Source organism: Oreochromis aureus, linkage group 17 (assembly GCF_013358895.1).
Source record: "Oreochromis aureus strain Israel breed Guangdong linkage group 17, ZZ_aureus, whole genome shotgun sequence".
Lineage (NCBI taxonomy): Eukaryota > Metazoa > Chordata > Actinopteri > Cichliformes > Cichlidae > Oreochromis > Oreochromis aureus.
In genome coordinates, this window is record NC_052958.1 from 35953177 (window position 1) to 35975349 (window position 22173).

The 22173-nt window shown below is 45.1% G+C and overlaps 1 protein-coding gene across 1 annotated transcript; it reads right to left on the reverse strand.

The window, feature by feature from the left end:
- Window positions 1-992: 992 nt before the first annotated feature.
- Window positions 993-7647, reverse strand: LOC120433854. The gene is made up of 3 exons (XM_039600809.1): window positions 7449-7647; window positions 2236-6982; window positions 993-1484 (listed from the first exon to the last, which is right to left on the reverse strand). Exons 2-3 carry the CDS (start codon window positions 6664-6666, stop codon window positions 993-995), a joined length of 4923 nt encoding a protein of 1640 aa, XP_039456743.1. The 5' UTR covers window positions 6667-6982; window positions 7449-7647.
- Between the last annotated feature and the right edge of the window lie 14526 nt (window positions 7648-22173).

A 22173-nucleotide genomic window follows, 5' to 3' on the forward strand; every position in this document is an offset into this window, starting at 1 on the left:
TATGTAATTCACTAACAATTGTACATACAACTTGAAAAATACTGCTTTCTATTAAAGTGCTAAATTAAATGATCAATCTGCACTTGAACTTAAGTGGTAACAATAGTATTTATAACCAGCTTCTCTTAACCATATGCAAGCATTAATAGTCTTCCATACACAGACCAACAATAAACAATGGTGCCGCTCAGTAAACAGCCGACCAACTCACGGCACAATGCTAATGCTATGTAAGCTAGCGGCAGCCATGATTCTTTAGCAACTCGCTTCAACCAGTCTTTTAACATAATCAGCAACCATTTCCTTACCGGCTGCCTCCCTGGCATTGTAGATACATCAGTTCAACACACTATCCATGTTGGTGACAACTTGTTGAAAGAATTATGCTGGGTTTTCCCGTAAGTGGCAACTTCCTGTTGTTCCCCAGTTCACCTTCTTTTTCCTCCCAGACAGAAACCCAGACACAAGATTAGTTCCGCCCTCCAGTCTATCACTTTTACTTTTTTACCTCAGGCTCTCCACCTCCTACTCAGTTTGACTTGACACCTCCCACTCGATCTTCCCTTGGAACACGGGAGATCGCCAACTTCACAAGCAAACCGCTGTTTAACTCATCCCATTGAAGCATGATGGTGACGGCTTGGTTCCATTTTGCTCCTCCACAGGTAATAGAACAACTAGACGTCTGACGTCTCTATGAAGGATGGTAGCTTGAGTCACCGGAGTCGCTCCCTTTGAACCAGAGCTTAAGTCCTTCGCTCTCAAAGACTTAGCCACAGAACCGCTGTAACTTGAGCATACCCGGACATTGACGTCCCTCACAATACCTTTTTTGTCTGGATTAGTGCTGACAACCATGCCCATCTTGAAGTGTCCTCTCAGCGCATTCTGATCACTTAACCAGACAACATCTCCAACAGCGACATTTCTGTGTGCAGTGTGCCACTTGCTCCTTACAAACAAATTAGGGCCAGCAAGTTGGCTCCAGGACCTCAAAACTTGCTCACTTCTGCCTGAATCGCCTGGAGTCTCTTATAGGGGTAAATGGAAAAGTCAAACATCTTGAAGTCCCCATCTTGAGATGCTCGACCAAGCAAAAGACTGTTGGGTGTGAGGTAATGAATGCAACCTTCCCGACTCTGTACTCTGGCATCAATCGGGCGCTCATTTGCAAGGTTAGCTGCCACATGAAGAGCTGTCTGGAACTCACTGTAACTTAGCCCAGAGTCCCTTCCAAGACTCTGGAGCGCTCTCTTCACAATGCGCACAGCAGCCTCAGCAGCTCCATTCCTATGTGGGGAATCAGCTGGATTAACTTTCCACATCCACTCTGTTCCATTCTTTGCCGCAGTCTCCTCCAAGACGAACTTGTTCTGACTTTCCAAGAATCTGTAAAGTTCCTTCAAGACAGGCTTTGCTCCTATGAAATTGGTGCCTGGGTCTGACCAGATCTTTCTTGGATGTCCTCTAATTGCTGTAAATCTCTGGTAAGCCATCAAGAAGCCTTCAGTCGACAAGGAGTTTACTAACTCCGTGTGAATCGCCCTGCTGGCCATACAACAGAATACAACCCCCCAAACGTTTATCATGACTCTTTTCTTGACGTCATCCTTTACTTGGTAGGGTCCAAAGAGATCCACTGTTGTGAACTCAAAAGGTAAAGCAGGTTGAGTTCTTTCCGGAGGTAAGTCGCCCATTATTTGCCGGCAACTCTGTGCTTTTGCTTTCCGCAAACCACACAACCATCAACAACCTTTTGAGCAATCCTTCTCCTCTTATGACCCACGCTTTCTTCCTCATTCTGAGCAGGGTCCCAGCAACTCCCTCATGACTCTCATTGTGGGCCTCCCGGGCTAACAGTGTAGACACCCAAGCATCATAAGCCAAGATGGGAACACTAATCTGGTCTTTCTTAAAAGCTTGCACTCGGCCACCACAAACAAAGAGCCCAGAGCTTGGGTCTTTGTATACTACCAGTCTATCTGTAGTAGTGTTTGGGAAGACTGCGCTGTCTTGTGCTGCAAGGAAGATGTCTCTTAGGGCATCTTCACGTTCCTTCACTGAAATTACTCCTGCCAACGGGACTGCCTCCCACTTTGGGTCATTAGCAGCTGGATTTCCCCCAAGAAACTTTCTAGCTGCTCTCCAAGTCCAAGCAACTGATCTTACCAATCGGGTTAGGTCACTGGACCGCTTGACATCTACAAGGTTTTGCTTTTCTTCTTGCCCTCTTACCTCGGCCCTTGTCAAGGCAGCGACAAATGCCTTTCTTTGCAGCTTATTGACGTTTTCTTTGGCAGTGACGGCTAACTCTTTCGCTGACCTAACTGGCCACTCGCTCACAGGCAAACTCAAGAACTTTGGACCATTTTGCCATTCTGAGTCTTCATCTAGATCTCTGGGACTGGCTCCTCTTGTGACTACATCCGCAATGTTCTGAGGGCCAGGGATCCACCACCAATCTTGAGTCCTTGTGCTGCTCTGTATTTCTCCAATCCTATTTGCGAAAAAGGTCTGATAACCATAGCTCTCCCTCTGTATTGCCCCAATGACGGTTTGGCTGTCGACAAAGTGATACCACCTCTCAACCTGAATCCGGCTTTGCGCCTCAAAGTATTTCTTTAGGCGTGAGGCAAACACTGCCCCACACAGCTCTGCTTTGACAACATCCCCTTTGTGGTCCAATGGCGTTAACTTAGCTTTGGACTCCACCAATCTAATGATTGAGCCCTGATCTGAATTCCACCTTAAGTACAACACTGCCCCATAGGCTTGCTCACTTCCATCGGAGAAAGTAATAGCCCAGGGTTCTTCGGTGAAGCATGGGGGAGTTAGCGCCCTGGCAAATGTGACTTTGCTGAGCTGGGCATACTCCTCAAAAAGCCTAATGGCGTCCTCCCTCAGGGCATCTGAGAGCGCCATGTCCCAAGTGTCCTTGACCAAACAGCTTTCAACTTTTGTCTCTTGGAATGCTCTGCGAACTAAGATTGCTCCTTTTTGCTTTGCAGGAGTGACCAAACCGACTGGATCATACAACCCTGACACTTGACTGAGAAGCTCTCTTCGTGTCAGCGGGTTTGGCGTGTGGGTCTTAATCTGCTCCTGGACAAGGTCTTGGCCAACTCGCATCTTTTTCTTCTTCTTGGAGAAGTTGATTGCTACCATGACATGAAGCTTGTCTTCTTCCACTATATAACCCAGACCAAGAGCTTTGTTTTCTTCGTCACGCATTTGGTTTGGTAGGACTATGGTTTTCATCCTTGTCTTCTCACCCTGGTCATCGCACTTCCTCCTCCCACTTTGCCCAGATAAGACCCAAGGCTTCAGCTCAAATCCTCCAGCCTTTAGAATTCGCCCAATGTTCTCTGTAATGACTTCTAGTTGGTTCATGTCATTGTGAGAGGTAAGGATGTCATCGACATAACTGTCTTGCTGGAGTACCTGACGTTCCTCCTTGAGGTGGGAAAAGGTAGAAAGGCTGGCAGTTTCACGCATTGCCAGCTGTGCAATGCATCCTGCCGGTTTATCTCCAATATTCACCCTTGTGATTGCATATTCCTCTAGCTCGTCATCCTCAGAGTCCCGCCAGAGGAATCTATGCAGGTGCATCTCTCTGTCCTCTAACCAAACTGAATTGTACATCTTTTTTATGTCACCAAGGGCGCCATACACTCCGCCTCTGAATCTGAGGAGAACTGCCCGAATCTGGTTGAGGACATCTGGACCCTTTATTAGCAGGTCGTTCAAGCTCACACCTCTAAACCTCTGGCTGCTATTCCACACAAGCCTCACTGGAGTTGTAACAGAGTGAGGATTCGGAGCAATGAGGTGACTCACGTACCACACTGGCCCATCCCAGTTACTGATCATGCCCTTGGACAACTTGACTGCAGCCCCATGCTCCACCATGTCATGCACCTGAGCGGCATAAGCGGCTTTCCATTCAGGCTCCTTGGCCAACTGCTTCTCTGTCCGGAGGAATGTGCTCTCAACTCCTCTTTTGTTGTCTGGTAAGGACGCTGGATCTTCAACCCAGGGGTACTTGGCATGCCAGTGTGGTTCCTCGCTGTGACCATCACCTGTGACATAGGTGAGCCCTTCTCTTATTATTTCAAGCTCTCTTTCCTCAGCCAGTGTCATTTCTTTCCCACCTGGCTGGCAATTTCCACAACGGCAACCCCCACACTTTGGCTCACATGCAGCACCAATACTATCCCACTTCCACCACTCTAAAAATTCTCGACTGGTGGTTGAGGTGCTTGACCTCTGAAACTTAGCAGGAACATGCTTCCCTTTTGAAGACTGGTCTGAGGCCTCGCCAATGAGCTCCTCATACTTGACAGCTGCTGCTCTCATTGACCTGGCAAAGTGTGTCTTGGACATGTGGGCAGAGACAGTAAGCTCCTCGAACAGCTCAGGGTGAGTTCCCCCAACTGTCTTTCCAAGTGGCCCATCCCATAACACAAGGTCACCAATGACTCTGCTCCTCTGAGGCGCTAGCCGACCTTCTTTATGACTTATGAGCAGATGAATGTCTTTCGGTCTTACAAGATCGTCGAGTGGTATATCCGGAAAGAACCTTTGTAGCTGACTCGGTGTGACATGTTTGTGGACTTCTGCTATGCTGTCGAGTCCATAGCAGACCAGTTGGTGTGACCTAAGTGTGCCTCTAGGCGTTCTGACTCGGATCTTTAAAAGATACCGCCTTGTTTTCACGTGCGTTTTCATTCCCCCTACTCCATGAACAACCAGAGTGATTTCTTCACTTCTTAGGTTAAGACTACTTGCAGTCCTGTGGGTTATATAGTTAGTGTCAGAAGCCAGGTCAATTAATGTCCCAATCTTTTGCCCAGCATTAGCTGTGACCTCAAGGAGCATCATGATTACTGGCAGCTCTCGAAGCCCACCTTCAAATAGGAGACTTGGCTGCTCCTTGGTGGTGCTGCATGCCCTGGATGCAGTGTTTGAAAATGCATCCCTGCATTCTCTTGCCAGTTCAGGTGATAGTTTTCTGAGGAACTCCTCCTGATCCTCCGTACATTTCCTGCTGACCTTTCCTCCCTCTGGATCAGATCTGTTTTGCCTCCCTGCTGCACTTCCCTTCCTCACCTCAGCATTTGGGCATAGGTAGTAATGGTGCTCTGCAGCGTGCGCTTCTTTGCAGCCTGGGTTTTTGCACAGATAAGTGGGTTTGCAGTATGACCGGTTGTCATGAACCTCGAGACGACTCCAGCATGCGCCTAGTTTCTTAATTGCAGCCTTTTTTTCTGCAAGCTTTAATGTTTTAAACTGCCTGCAGAAGTAGAGTTTCTTTTTATGCTTTCCATCACCGCAGACCACACACCTTTCGTCACTGCCTGATTTGGTGAATCTGGTTCTGGAATGTTTCAGCTCCACTCTTTCTCTCTTGCTTGGCTCTTCCTCTTTCAGATGATCAAGCTGCTCATATATGGTTTCTTGCTCTTTGAGGAATTCCAGGAGACTATCAAATCGTCTTTCTGGTGTCACAGCGTTTCTACTGTCAGCAACATAAATAAGCCACTCCTTTTTGAGTGTCTCTGGAAGTTTACTTTCGATTGACTTTGTCACCAATGGGTTTTTTATAGCCCCCGTGTCACCAAGGTCAACCAGGTCTTGAAGCGCCTTCTCCACAGCTTGAATTAACTCCACTATTTTTCTTGGCTGGTGGCTCTTAACAGCTGGCATTCTCTGCAATTCCTCCACTATTTCAATAGCAATTGATGTTTGATTGCCAAACCGATTCTCCAAAACACGAAAGATGTCATCTGCAGTGTTATAAGTGGTGAGTCGGAGCTCTCTTGTTATTTTCTCATCCACACTATCAAGTAGCTGAAACTTTTTGATCTCTTTCGAACCAGATGGCTCCGCCTGCCCCTGAAGAGCCACCCATTCCTTCTTCCATCTGTGGAAGTCTCGTTTATTTCCAAGAAACTTGGGAAGGGCCGTTGGTTTCAGCTTGATGATTGGCACGGGGCAGCTGGAGGTAGCTGGCAATGACGTCAGGTGATCAGCATCCTCCTTTATTCTCATCTCCAGAAAGTCAGCTTTTCTGGAAACCAGCCTGGGGATGCAGAGTTCCAGCCTCTGTAGATTGCTTTGAAGGTCCCTCCGGACACTCGATGGGATCCAATGCTTCCACTTGCTATAGCTCTCCTTTGCCACTCCCACCAGTTCTTTCAGGTGGCCAAGTACGAGATCATACACTTCATAATTACCGTTAGGCTTAATGGCAGCAACATGTTCACACTCAGCCTCTGCTGCCTGTAGTGCTGTGGACAATTCTGCACTTCCAAAGTTGGCCCAGAGAGTCTCTCTGACTAGAGTTTTTATTTCCTTCAGTTTTAACTCACATTCACTTGCAGTCTTTGCTAAGTCGACTTTCTGCTGTTCTGTCAGCACAACTGCTTCACTTGTGTCAAGCTTTGTCTCTAGCTCTGCAATGAAACCGGCCTCTAGATCATCATTGGCCTCCATGACTTTCTCTGCTTCCGTTGTCAGTCTATTGAAACTGTCTTTGAGTTCTCCTTCAGTCATATCGTCATGCGTCCTCGTAACGCTATTAACCAGACGCGAGAATGATCTCTTAGCTGTTGTCCTCACTCCTTTGAGCTGTTCAACTGACTTCCCAGCAGCTTGGTCTGCCATTCTTGTATGCTCAGTGCTCAACTGGGGTTTATTTACTAATGGGAATGGCACATGCAATTTGAGGGATTCTCCGAATTTTCTCTTTGCACTAATTATTCCCTTTTCCCAGGACTCCAGGTCATCGCTCCCAGATTTTAATTTCCCGGTTTTTCACTGTCAAGCTCTTTAAGTTTGTGCAGCTTCCCTGCTTGAAAGGGATTGATGCATCTACCACAGGTGTCTAACTGGGTTTCACTCAATGACCAGGCAGATCTTTTGTTTTCCTTTTTTTTCCTTTAATCTTCTTTTCGGCCATAGTCAGTCATAGGTGAAAAACCTTTAAATACAAACCAAAACCCAAAATACAAATTATGTTTGCTATCACACATCTGCAAATATTGTGAACAATACCAAACACATTTTTTTTTAAACACATCAATGCAGCACATAAGCTTTGTAGCACAATATTTACTTGAGTATTTTTAAATGCTCAAATTATGTAATTCACTAACAATTGTACATACAACTTGAAAAATACTGCTTTCTATTAAAGTCCTAAATTAAATGATCAATCTGCACTTGAACTTAAGCGGTAACAATAGTATTTATAACCAGCTTCTCTTAACCATATGCAAGCATTAATAGTCTTCCATACACAGACCAACAATAAACAATGGTGCCGCTCGTAAACAGCCGACCAACTCACGGCACAATGCTAATGCTATGTAAGCTAGCGGCAGCCGCGATTCTTTAGCAACTCGCTTCAACCAGTCTTTTAACATAATCAGCAACCATTTCCTTACCGGCTGCCTCCCTGGCATTGTAGATACATCAGTTCAACACACTATCCATGTTGGTGACAACTTGTTGAAAGAATTATGCTGGGTTTTCCCGTAAGTGGCAACTTCCTGTTGTTCCCCAGTTCACCTTCTTTTTCCTCCCAGACAGAAACCCAGACACAAGATTAGTTCCGCCCTCCAGTCGATCACTTTTACTTTTTTACCTCAGGCTCTCCACCTCCTACTCGGTTTGACTTGACAGGGGGATTAAAACACGCTAAAGGACATTAGCATTCATGAAAGAAGTGTAGTTTGGACGCGGAAGAGGGGTTTATACGTCATCACTTAACAACCAAATAAGGGCTGTGCAGTCCTAAATGACGTTAGACTTTAGAGGAGTGGCATGAGTAAGGTGTGAGAGAGACATAAGTGCACTGACAGGAGGGATTGGGATATTGATCGGTCTGTCTTTATGTGGAGAACGTGGTTTAAGTCAGGATCGACGTGTCAGATGGATCTGATTTCTCTTTCTTTCTGTGTGTGCATTATGATAGTTTGTCTGCCAGGAGCTGCAAGATTCTCCAGCAGCGGTAAGTTAAAGAAAAAGAAAAAAAGAAAAGAAAACTTCCAGATTTGTTATGTGTAATTACAAATTAGATTCAGGTAGACAGGCTACCAGAAATCATTTTTCCATCACAACCTTCAAAATTAATCATTAATGTATGTATAAGATCAAACGTTTGAGCAATTAAGATTGGTGATTGAAGAAAGACATGCTTTTACATGCACATATTTGTCAATCTTAAGACCTAAATGCTGAAACTCACAATTTTGTATCACTTTGGATGTGGACGAATTTGAGTTTGATTTTAGAATTAATAGGTTAACCTGATAGCGTTACATTTTTATTATTTCATCAGGTGACTATTAATTCTATTTTCTAGCCATAAGGTTAAAATCTGCCTTATAATGATCTACAACAAATAATAAGATTAGTTATTATTTACTTTATTTTACATTTTATGATATTGTAAATATTCATTTTTCTTCTTACACATAACAGCTGTCAATGTCCAGACATTCCTCCGAGAAATTTAACTAAACCCCCACAACAAGGCTGTTTTAAAATTGGTAGCCATTTTTTCTACAAATGTATAGATGGTTACGCAAGGGTAGTGGGAACGTCAAATTTCATCAGATGCATCGCAAATGAAGTTGGTGCACATTGGACCGAGCCAACACTATGGTGTACAGGTAAGTCAGCCTGTCTGTGTGTCTAAAAGAAAGCTGCATCCTGTGTTTCAGTTACACATTTTTGAGGTAATATGGATGCAGCTTAGGAGGTAGAGCAGGTCACATATTGCAAGGTTGGTAGTTTGATCCCTGACTCCCCCATCCTTGGGAAACCCTAAGTTGCTTTCTGATGCATCCATCTGAGTATGAATGATAAATGCCCTGTATTTGTATAGCGCTTTACTAGTCCCTAAGGACCCCAAAGCGCTTTACACAACCAGTCATCCACCCATTCACACACTGGTGATGGCAGCTACATTGTAGCCACAGCCACCCTGGGGCGCACTGACAGAGGCAAGGCAGCCGGACACTGGCGCCACCGGGTCCACTGACCACCACCAGTAGGCAACGGGTGAAGTGTCTTGCCCAAGGACACAATGACCGAGACTGTCCAAGCCGGGGCTCGAGCCAGCAACCTTCCAATTACAAGGCGAACTCCCAACTCTTGAGCCACGATCCCCCCAGGTGATCGTGGTTGTTAAGTGATGACGTATAAACCCCGCTTCCGTGTCCAAACTACACTTCTTTCATGAATGCTAATGTCCTTTTAGCTTGTTTTAATCCCCCTGTCCAACATGTTAAGACAATGTGCTACATTCTATCTGACTTTTATATTTAATCATATGTATCCATTTATTTATTTCCTATATGTTTAAAGTGTATTTGTCAACCTTTCACAGCCTTACAAAGCTGAAATAACAGATCTAACAATTATTTAGATCGAAAAGGGGGAAAAACCTGAGTGTAATAAAGTTTTGGAGAAAGTTGAGCTTCCTTTCATTCTCAGTGAATTCATCCAGAAGGAGAGTTGGGAAAGCTGATCACAAATTCCGTTATTTGTGAAAGACCAACTCTGTGAAAAATCATTATTCATGCAACACTTAAAACGGATTTGTTTTGTTTGTTCCCAGAGTGCATGTCCACACAGTAACCAAGTAAATGCACAGAAAAGCTTTAAAATTCAAGTTGACACATAAAAAGCAATGTCAGATCAATAAAACTTCCCACCGCAATGCGTGTTACTAAATTGGAATCGTTTTGAATCCTTCTCCAGACTCACACTCGCTAATAGCCTCCACTAAATGGACTGATAATGATCATGAATGTATCATGGAGACGCGCACCGCTAAAGCAAAGAGCAGGGGACTTTCGGTAACGTTAACAGCAGAGATACTGAATGCTTTGTTGGTCTGCTTCTCCCCACCGCAGGGAAAAGGGTTACACCACCTGAGTCTGGGTGCAGTTTCCCCCTCCAGGGGCAAGGGTACCTAGACTCGGGGCTTAGAGTATGCTTGGGGAGTGTGATTGTGTGTACAGTGTCTCTCTATGTCTGTCTCCACGTTGGGTGAGTGTTGAGCAATTGTATATGAGAGCATGAGGGTGGGAATAGATGTTTGTATCTGTGTGTGCCTGCTTGTCTGTGTCTATATGTCAGGTTGGGTATCAGACGCCACCTCTCTGGGGACATCTCAGGCCCTCCAAGGTTTGGAGGCCCATCTCCCCCCACCACTTCCCCTGCCGGTGGCGGACGCCCTCAGACATCGGTGCGTTGGTGGTTCTCTGTGTGTTCTCTGTGTGGGCGCCCAGGTACCCACCGGCTCACTCCTTGGCGGCTGCTTATTGGGGCCTGGAGCCTGGGGCTCGCTCGGGCCACTTTGGGGATGGGGTGCCCTCGGCCTCACGGCCCGGGCTCGCCACTCAGGCACAGCTGGCTGCCGGCGGAGCTCACGGGCACGTCACTGCAACCCCCTGGCTTCTGCTCCGCGGCTGCTGAGTGACCCCTCATCTGGGACTCTCCTCAGCTCTTTCTGGGATAGTGGCGCGGCTGCCCCTCTGTTGGTCTTCCTTGGTCTCTTGTGTTCTGGGGGCCTCTGGATGTCTGGAGTCTTGATCTCCTCCATACCTGCTTCATGCCCTGGAGGTCGGGGCAGTGGCCCCCCACACCCTCTAGCAGATCGTTACATGAAGGAACCTTTTAAAAACAAGCGCGTTCATGCTGACAGGTGTACACACGGGTGATCACACACACAAACTACACCCTTTTTGGCTCCTACCTCAAAGCACACTGTGCGCTGTCGATCTCACGTGCTGCACAATAATGTTTAATATTTAGTATTTACTGTCATATTCCCATATATCATTGTGATCTTGTTTATTACTCTCGTTTTCTTCTGCTTGCTTTCTTTTTTCTTTCTCAACAGGTGATCCAGGTGATCGATATATGTATTTTTTGTCTGCTTATTCTGTTGGTTTTTGGTTTTTGCCCTTTTTCCCGTCTCTCTTCTCAGGTTTTTTTCTTTCCTCTTTCTTTCTCTCGTTCTCTCCTCCAGTCAAGTCTGTCCCGTATTCAGCAAGTGAAAATAAAATAAACAATAAAAAGTTGAATCAAATGGACCATTACGGCAAGCAGGGCCGTTGCTAGCCATTTGGGTGCCCTAAGCACAAATGCTTTATGGTGCCCCCCCCGCCACTTAAAAAAAAAAAAAAAAAAACATTAATACTTTTGAATTTCTCAGTGGAATTTGTTTAATTAAATAACAACAAACATGACAGTTAAACAAATAAATAAGGTTAAAGGAGGTTAAAAATACTGTTACAAATAAATACTCAGGCCCCTTTGGAAAATTAAAATCAGAGCTGACATTAAAAGGACCTCTCCGCACAATTTCAACACGATCAGCATCTACAATGTGAGCTGGCCAAAGAGCAGGATCGGTTGAAGGGGGCACACATGTCTCCACAGTGTCACTTTCTGATAGTCTCTCAGTGACAGGACTCTCAGTGGTACTTGTGTATGGAACTGTACCTGAACTGGTGGTTGATGGTTCTTGTTCTTCTTGGCTAGGGATTGTTGCAGGGTCTACAATGGCTGGTGGTTGATGTCCAGGGATGGCACTACTACTGGATGGTTCATCCTGTCCTTGAGATCCTCCTTGAACATATTTAAGCATTGACCCTGCATACAAGAGAAAATATTCAGGGATTTTACAGAAATACAATTTTGAATCTACAGTAGGCCTACGAAAAATTGCATTATAAGACTAATAAATTAAGTAAGTCACTGGTACATTTAAAATTACTAACTATATTTTACATGTATAGATTTTCATAATGGCAAATGGCAATATAAACATGCTGTACATAATTTGATATAAATGCAAGTAGGAAATCTATATTACTGGAAGATATAGGTTTCATATTACACTGTAATATGAAACCTATATCTTATTTATGCCGCATAAATAAGATATGCGTCTTTATAGATATCCTGAAATGCAGCAACATACAAAGTAATCTTGTCTAATCTGATAATAATACTTGACTGCATCACTGACCTATCCCAAAGTTAAGGTTAATCAGTAGCATGCATGACGTTAGCCAGCTAGCAACCTGAGGAGGGAAATGCTAGTCTCACGATTGCTAACGTTATCTGAAAACCGTCAATTGAGTGACCATGATGAGTTGCTTTTAGTAGTCCATTCTATATTCATATCCACAACGTAAACAAACTACCCAACATCAATCATTTGCAACATTTGTTAACACAGTATGAACACTGCTAACAGGAGCTATCACAGAGTTGACGGACATGAGCGTGCAAGCAAGGGCTACAATAATGAACTTTTTTTATTGTTATTATTTAAACATTGCCTTACCGGCAAGCGACGCCTGAGTTTCATCACGCTTCCTCTTCTTCTTTCTTTTCTCCGCTCCCGACTCCTGTTGCCGTTTCGAGGCCATGTTCAAACAGGTGTTTACCAATACCGAATTGAGGCATTATAGAACAGACCACTGGGAGTGGGGGCGGGGGGCACCAGGAGGAGACTGGAGACAGGGCACAAAGCAGATTCACCCCTTTTCTCGGGAAAATTGTTTTATGTTGCTTTTGTATTGTTTAACCATATTAATGCATATGATATTTATAGTATTAATATGGTTTACTTTTTTTTTTTTTTACGACCCTGATTTTTTTGGTGCCCTACCGGCCATTTGGTGCCCTACGCAGTGTGCGTTATGTGCGTTTGCGGAGCTACGGCGCTGACGGCAAGGCTGGGATGGTCCATTTGGTAAAGTAAATCCGTTGGGCATCTTTCTTCGCCTTTAGACAATAATTCTGATGGCAAAAGAACCAAACGGGACAGGTTTAAAAAAAAAAAAAAAAAAAAAAAAAAAAAGAAAGAAAAAAAAAAAACTTCCCACCGTGCGTGTGTTACTAAATTGGAATCGTTTTGAATCGTTTTGAATGTGTGTGAATGTTAGTAAGCACATAAAATCATATAAGAAAGTGAATGTGAATAGGTGAATGTGGCATGTTGTATAGAGAGCTCCGAGTCCGCCGGGAGAGTAGAAAAGTGCTATATAAGAATCAGTCCATTTACCATTTACATACCACGGAGGTTGGCTGTTAGTGTTCAGTATGTGGACAACAGACAGATGTGTTCTTTGCAGTAACATGCCCAAAATGAGGAAAAATCATTTGTAATTGAGATTTAAACACGTTGAAACTGATTTAACTAGGCATAGTGTGAGTGTAGAGAAGTACATCATCAGCAAACACTGAAATGTAGAGCTTTGAGTGATGCATAGTAAACGATGTGACTGTCTAATTGTAGAGCTTTTGAAAGTCTGCAATACTTTTAGCTTGAAAGTGGAGACGATAAATCTATCAGAGAAAAGCTGCATTACAAACTAGGGTATGTGTGCTTGCACTGATAAGAGTAGGATCTAAATGGTAAATGGACTAATTCCTATATAGAACTTTTCTACTCTGAGTACGCAAAGCACTTTATATAACCTGCCTCATTCACACAAGCACTTTGTTCTATGGTTTCTACACAAGTGCTTACTATCTAGCATTCATACACATTCATTCTCCAAGGATATTTAGCACGGTGACTGGAGCAGCCGGGGATAAAACCACCAACCTTCTGATTAGCACATGCCCTGCTCTACCTCCTGCACTTTAACATCCCCATCTATACAACAGGTTTTGGAGCCTGACAAACTTAATTGTGTTTTAAATATGTTTTACCTATTTATTGTGTTTCAGCTGACCCAAGGATAACCACAACACGTCCAACAACAACAAAAGTAAAAGGTAAGTGTTTGTCCATCTGTATTGCTAAAAAAAATAAAAGAAAATAGTATTACTCATAATTTGTTGGTGTGCATGATCAATAATGGTTTAATTTTGCAGTTTTGCTTTGACATTTCCCATGACTCCATCAGTACCTACTCTGTCAGTGATTCTATTAGAATCAAACTCTCACCAGTAGTGATAACAAGACAAAAATAAAACACTAATTATGTTTTAGAGCCGTTTTATTAGCAGTGATTGTTACAGTAGCTGCAGCAATGTTTGTTAGTAATATCTATGTATATTTAATGATATGACGTATCGTTTGGAGTTGGCAGCACTGATAAAAAGACATAAGACCATGATGGTGGTAGCAGAGTTAAGATGCTAAGATTTTCATTAAGAGGAACCGGGATGGACAGGATTGGAAATGAGAGGGACAGCTCAAGTTGACCAGTTTGGAGACAAAGTTAGAGAGGTCAGGCTGAGATGGTTTGGACGTGTGCAGAGCAGGCATAGTGGATACACTGGACAGAGAATGTTGAATATGAAGCTACTAGTCAGGAGGAAAAGAAGAGGAACAGTGTCTCACTCAATCATGCCAATCGACTAGAGAGGCTCGTGAGCTCCTACGTTAAGAAGTGGCTCGGACTTCCCAAATGCCTCAGCAGCGTTGCACTCTATACCGACCGGATACTGGCATTGCCTATCCCTAGCCTGGTAGAGGAGTTTAAATGTGCAAAAGTGAGGCTTGAGATGTCACTCACAGACTCCCGGGATCCCATAGCGAGAGGCACTGCTCCCACCCTAGCAACGGGGAGGAAGTGGACCCCGGCCACATCTGTGCTACTGGCCAAATCTGCTCTTCGACATTGGGACATGGTGGGTCCATGGTCTTGGAGCAGTAACACCTCGGTGGCAACAGGCATCTGTAACCAAACGTCGAAAAATGGTAGTGGAGGAGGTGCGACGACAGGAGGAAACAGCCAGACATGCTAGAGCCATAGCGCTGGCCAAGCAGGGTCGCTGGATGAATTGGGAGAGTGTTGAAAAGAGGAAACTCTCATGGAGTGAAATCTGGGGAATGGAGTCTAATAGACTAAATTTCATCATCCGAGCGGCATACGATGTGCTACCTTCCCCAGTAAATCTGCAGATGTGGTTTGGAAAGGACCCATCCTGCCTCCTGTGTACAGTCCCAGCCATACTCAAGCACATCTTGGTTGGTTGTAGGACTAGCCTTACTCAGGCAGATACACATGGAGACACAACCAGGTCCTCAGGTGTCTAGCTGAGAAAGTTGAGGGCAAAAGGAAATCCATCAATGCTCAACCCTTCACGAAGCAAGAGGAGCATCAGTTTTCATCAGCATTTGTCCGGGAGGGAGACAAGCTGAGAACGAGCCCCTCAACTCCGGACCTGGGCCCGCTGAAGGTTGCCAGGGATCGGCAAATGCAAGTGGACTTGGATCAGAGGCTAATTTTTCACACACAGATTGTAATAACTACTCTGCGACCAGACCTCGTCCTTTGGTCTAACTCCCAAAAACTTGCGTATGTCATTGAGCTGACGGTACCATGGGAGGAAGCAATTGAGGAGGCATTTGAGCGTAAGAAGCTGCGGTATGCCAACTTGGCAGCTGAGGCAGAGGACAGAGGCTGGAAGATCAAGGTGCGCCCTGTGGAAGTGGGGTGCAGGGGCTTTGTTGCCAGTACAACAGCAAAACTGCTTAGAGAGATTGGGATCAAAGGACCGGCATAACGGCAGGCTATAAGAGAATTAGCTAACACTGCTGAGAGGACCAGTCACTGGCTATGGCTAAAAAGGGCTGACATCACTTGGGCAGCTCAGGCAGTCAGCTAACCGCGATACACATGCCAAGGATTGATCGACTTATGGTGGGCCTGCCTCAACAGGGGGCGTCAAAAGGGTAAAACATAACATTAGAAGTTTTGCTGGTTGACTGCTACAGCTGTCTCAGGGCCTCCTGGGGACTGTGCAGTTAACCTCATGGTAGTGAAACTAAAAGGAGGAATGAAAAATATTTTGTTCTTCTTCCCTCTGCTCTTCATCCCTTTTCTGGGAGGCAGTGGAGAGGTAGAGCGTACAGCCCGATCCGGCGGGGAGGTGTGGGAAGCCAGATCGGGCACCCCCCCTTCCGGCTCTCCTCTCTGCTCTCTCCTATCTTATCTTACTTACTTGTCTTACTCCTCTCTATCACCTTTTCTGTCCCTTTGAAGAAATCAGGCTCCATAAATGTTAACGAGGTAAGTATTTCTCAGTTGCAGTGGATAGATAGAATAAACTGTAGAAAACTAAACAGAAGAGTGAAGAAGAGAAATAACAATTTTAACATAAACCAGTGACACACTCCGGGGCCTGATCAACCCTGGCAGGGCCTCCTTGGATGAGGGTGTCTAGTGATAATGGCCGAAACACCCGATGAATCCAAGGTCCACTACTGACAATGTGTCCCAAATTTTAATAATTTAGAACAGATCTCTAATCCCTAAACCTAACCAAGGAAAAATGGCAGATTAGCTTGGGTAAAAGAACGAAAGTTGAGGCACACAACGATGTGTGCCGCTGCTAAAGTTTCTGAGCTGCTTTTCCCCATCACAGCCATCCCCAAAGATTTTCTCCATTAAAAGCAATGCATTGTCAGGGATTGTAACATCTAGTCCTTTTACTGAATCAGAATGAATTCTCATCTTACTTTTATCACCTATTTTTCAACTTCTTATGGAACCAAAACAAAACCCAGTACCTGCAGCCATCAGGCTTTTTAATTCTCATACAAATGGCAGATGAACTAAATCAGACACATGAATTTCCCTTTAGTTTAAGTTATTATTCTTATTGATATATTGCAGTGTTGGAGGTTGGAATGTTAAAACTAGTAGATGTAACACGGGCTATGTAGGTGTACAGTGAGCACGTTCCTAAAAGTCTAAATTTGAACTGGGTAATTTGGGTGAAATGACTCTCCATGTAGTCCAGGAGAGGTGTTGCAGTGCAACTACTATTAAAGGAAATGGTTCGCTGTAGTGAAACCTCAAGTACTACAACAACACAAAAAGATGTAATATGTAGCAAATCTGCATTAAATGACATCAACAAAATTTGTTTTTATTGCTTTATTTATGATTTTAGCATCATGGAAATGAAGAACATCTGCCCATGTCAAATGAAAATGTATCCAGTAACAGAAACCTCTGGTAGTGTTGCTATATTTAGTTTTGTTTAACAAAATGTTAATTTCCCTTTCTAACACTAAATCCTGCATGTATTTTTCAACTATTGTTATATGCATGGCATGTTGAAGCTAACTAATCACTTAGTCATGAATGAGTGAAGACAAGAAGCTACTTGTGATGTGACAAGTGTAAATGTGCACAGCTCACTCCTTTTGGGGATGCTCATATGGATCCTGTTGCTGTTTGTATTTATTAATCTCAGAGGAAAATTCATCTGGAAGCAACAAATACAACTCCAGCTCCTTTTAACATTTCGTTTAGCAAAATGTTAATTTCCCTTTCTAAGACTAAATCCTGCATGTATTTTTCAGCTATTGTAATATACGTGGCATGTTGAAGCTAACTAATGTAAAATCGAACCAAGTATAACACTCCATGTATGTGTGAAGACAGTTATGAATTTTTAGTAATAGGGGTAATGGAACAAACACAGGTTTCATAACAGAGGGATAATTCGTGCTATAACTAATCTATGAGATGAGATGTGGTCAGGGTTTTTACAGTAATAATAGAGGCGGGTTTTTTCTTCTCAGCAACAGTCAAAGGAGTTTGCAAAGAAAAGCGTCTGGACTTCTTTGAGTTGCTTGAAGACGTTTCACCTCTCATCCGAGAAGCTTCTTCAGTTCTAAGGTCAAATGGCCGAGAGTCCCAGATTTAAACCCAGTGGAGTATCCCCAAAGAGGGACAAAGGACCCCTGGTGATCCTCTAATCACATGCGCCAAGGTGTGAAAGCGGGTGTGGTACCTAATCAGCCAGGGTTTGGGTGAGCTCATTGTGAAACCTGGCCGCACCTTGTCATGTGAATTCCTGAGGTCAGATGGCCCAGGATGTGAGTGGGCGTTAAGGCGTCTGGGGAGGGAACTCAAAACTGGATTATAGATGGCAGACAGTTGGTGTCGTAAACCGCCACCTCTGTTCAAAGATGGTCGCTCACAGTGGACATAGATGGCCTCTTTCACTCCTCTTTCAAACCATCTGTCCTCTCTGTCCAAAATGTGAACATTGGCATCCTCGAAAGAGTGACCTTTATCCTTAAGATGCAGATGGACTGCTGAGTCTTGTCCTGTGGAGGTGGCTCTTCTATGTTGTGCCATGCGCTTGTGGAGTGGCTGTTTGGTCTCTCCAATGTAGAGTTCTGGCCCATCTTTGAACAGAGGTGGCGGTTTATGACACCAACTGTCTGCCATCTATAATCCAGTTTTGAGTTCCCTCCCCAGACGCCTTAACGCCCACTCACATCCTGGGCCATCTGACCTCAGGAATTCACATGACAAGGTGTGCCAGGTTTCACAATGAGCTCACCGAAACCCTGGCTGATTAGGTACCACACCCGCTTTCACACCTTGGCGCATGTGATTAGAGGATCACCAGGGGGTCCTTTGTCCCTCTTTGGGGGGATACTCCCACTGGGTTTAAATCTGGGACTCTCGGCCATTTGACCTTAGAACTGAAGAAGCTTCTCGGATGAGAGGTGGAACGTCTTCAAGCAACTCAAAGAAGTCCAGACGCTTTTCTTTGCAAACTCCTTTGACTACGATGACCTGGATGACTGAGAACCTTCACAGACATATTCTCAGCAACAGCTTCCACTGCCCAGATGATGCAGAATGCAAGCACAGTGCTTGAATAAGGAACCACTACACAGATAACCACCCACGGTAAAGAGGTTTGCGTGTTTGCGAGGTGACAGCTGATTCAAATTTAACAATAGAGCTGTGTTGGATCAAAGACATCTAAAACCTGCAGGACACCGGCCCTTGAGGCTTGGAGTTGCCCACCTCTGGCCTACAGGAATACCTGGACCACGAAACTTTTTTTTTTTTTTTACTCTAACGGCTGGTCGCACGAGTGTGACCTAAGATTTTTTTTTTTTTAGTCACATTATTGAGAAATTAGGTTGCATGTGTGACATAATTGGTCACACTCTAGAGCCCTGACAGGAACGCAGGGCCCCTCTCAATAGAACGTGGGACGGGTGTTACATATTAAAATAATTTAGGAGGAACTAAAACAGAAACCGGGCTGTTTGATGTGAGCACTGATAAAATGTGATAAGAGTTGTGCAGGTGCCATCTAAGGTTTTAATACCAAGGTCAAAGAGGTGAATAAGCCTTTCTCTGCACTTGAAACTGGCTTTTAAAAAGTTAATTGTAAAATACCTGGGGTGCAGGACTTTGGTGCCCTCAGCATATAAAATACAATTAATTAATTAAAATTAATTTAACTCCCGAACTACTGAAGTTCAAGTGTGGTAATGGACGATATTTTTGCTAATGTTAGTTCACAGGATATTATCATTAAGTCCTTGAGAAATATGTCTGGGCTTCTGCAGCCGTCTGTGAAACATCTCTGGCCTATTTCAAGACCATATCTAAATGAATTTACCTCAACAATAATTTTTTGGGGTCACAGGCTCAAGTTTCAAAACTATTATTATTATTATCTATATTAACTATTATCTGAGATAATCTCACATAAGAGTGTCCATAAATGCACGTGGCACCAGGACACTCTAGGCCACAGGTCGATGATCGATTTTGTAATTGTATCACCAGACCTGAGGCCATATGTTTTGGACACTCGGGTAAAGAGAGGGGCTGAGCTGTCAACTGATCACCACCTGGTGGTGAGTTGGACAGACCTGGCGCGCCTAAACGTACAGTGAGGGTGTGCTGGGAACGCCTAGCAGAGGCCCCGGTCCGCGAGATCTTCAACTCACACCACCTGCAGAGCTTCAACAGCATTCTGAGGGAGACTGGGGACATTGAGCACCTCCATTGCCGAAGCTGCTGCACTGAGCTGCGGCCACAAGGTAGTTGGTGCCTGTCGTGGTGGTAATCCGTGAACCAAATGGTGGACACCAGAGGTGAGGGGAGCCATTAAGCTGAAGGAGGAGTCCTACCGGGCTTGGTTAGCCTGTGGGACTCCGGAGACAGGTGATAGATACCAACAGGCCAAGCGGAATGCAGCGCGGGCGGTGGCTGAAGCAAAAACTCGGGTGTGGGAGGAGTTCAGAGATGCCATGGAAAAAGACTTTCGGACTGCCTCGAAGAGATTCTGGCAAACCGTCAGGCAACTCAGGAGGGGAAAGCAGTGTTCTACCAGCACTGTGTATAGTGCGGGTGGAGTGCTGCTGACTTCGACTGAGAAAATTGTCGGGTGGCGGAAGGAATACTTCGAGGACCTCTTCAATCCCAGTGGCACGTCTTCCGTGGTGGAAGCAGAGTCTGGGGACGAAGGGGATGACCCGCCAATCTCTGGGGGCGAAGTCACTGAGGCAGTTAAACAACTCCTTGGTGGCAGAGCACCTGGGGTGGATGAGGTCCGCCTCAAGTTCCTGAAGGCTCTGGATGGTGTAGGGCTGTCTTGGTTGACACGCCTCTACAATGTTGCATGGAGATCAGGGGCAGTACCCCTGGACTGGCAGACCGGGGTGGTGGTCCCCATCTTTAAGAAAGGGGACCGGAGGGTGTGTTCCAACTACAGGGGAATCACATTCCTCAGCCTCCCTGGGAAGGTCTATGCCAGGGTGCTGGAGAGTCAAATCTCGGATGCAGGAGGAACAATGCGGTTTTCATCCTGATTGTGGAACACTGGATCAGCTCTTTATCCTCTCAAGGATGTGTTTTGTGGATTTGGAGAAGGCATTCGACTGTGTCCTTCAGGGGGTCCTGTCGGGGGTGCTCCGGGAGTATGGGGTGTCTGGCCCATTGCTCCGGGTCATTCAGTCCTTATACAACCATTGCAAGAGCTTGGTCTGCATAGCTGGCAATAAGTCGGACTCGGGCACAATCCGAAACGGGCACAATCCGGTTCGAAACGGGCACAATCCGGTTCATGGGATGGCGGAGGCCGGTTGTGGAAAGACACTGGATTGAAATGCTAGCTTTCTACAGTCGCTGCTTATCAACGGGTATTGTATTTTGTAACTTCTAAAACGGCAAACAGGACTTTGGTTAAGAAGAGGACAACCAACATTCTACCAGTTCTATCGACCGGAGTGTTTCGGGCTGCGCTCCCTAACTGGGAGATAGCTAGCAAGTTTACGGTAGCATTAGCTACCAGCAGCTGCTAGCTCGCCAGTTAAATAAAAGAAGAAAGGACCCCTGGACTGGAAAGGCTGGTTAAGACAAATATTTTATCGGAGTTTCACGAGTAACACAAACTAAAGACCGTATGCCACCCAAGAAAGGCCCAACACCAGAGGAGGTCGAGGACATAAAAACCTCCTCGGAGCGCTGCCAGCGGAGACGTGGCCGCAGTCAGGGCGCAGCAGGAGCTGCTTCTGGGGCTTCTGGAGGAGGTGAAACAGCTACGCCTCCAAAATGCCCAGAAGGACAGACGAATCATGGATCTCGAGCGGCGGGTGGATGAGCTGGAGCAGTACACCTGTACGAACGACGTGGTCATCAGCGGTATTAAAATCAAGCTGCGCGCGCGAACGTCGGGGAGCCCAGCGACGAGGAGACCCGCTCGGTGGAGCAACAGGTGGTGTTGAAAGATTTTATTATGTTTATGTTTAGAAGTACATTTTGTTTAAGGTTTTCTAGATGTGTTTGCTCTTCTTTACTAGAGAAGTTACGTTGTGCAAGCTTTGTGTGCATTCCAGAGCTCCCTGACTTTCACACCCACATCCTGGGAGCATGGGAGAGGTCACACCTTGTCTTATTGTTTATTGCCATTTATGCTTAGAAATATTTACTCATATATGCTTAGAAGTATATAATCATTTGTAGATTGAAAGAATGTCTCATCCTAGGAGGTCTGTAACAACTCTGTGTAGCATGAAGAGGGGAGTGCGTTCACTCCTCCTCAGAGTGTTCTGGCATAGATCACACGTCTCCTAGGAGAGGTCGTATCTTCTCTTGCTGATATATGGTATAACAAACACACGTATATCTGTTTGAGTCTAAGAGCCTTTTGTTTAGATGTACCGTTAGACTCCTGGCACCAGCTTTGGGGAGTCTTCCTGGGGTCCCAGGAAGACCCCCACACACAGATACACATATACACACACACACTCACACGCATACCAAGGTATACGTTATATGTTAATGAACCTATGCATATTCATGTAACCACAATAAAAGAGCAGTGTTACGGGGGAGCGGACGAGAGCAA

Bases quoted from the DNA above. Each gene is read 5' to 3' on its own strand.
- LOC120433854 (XM_039600809.1), bottom strand. From the start codon at position 6,666: ATGGCAGACCAAGCTGCTGGGAAGTCAGTTGAACAGCTCAAAGGAGTG. The intron at 1,485-2,235 runs GTAAGAGGGCAA...ATGGCTTACCAG, and splicing joins CTGCCTTGACAAGGGCCGAG to AGATTTACAGCAATTAGAGG.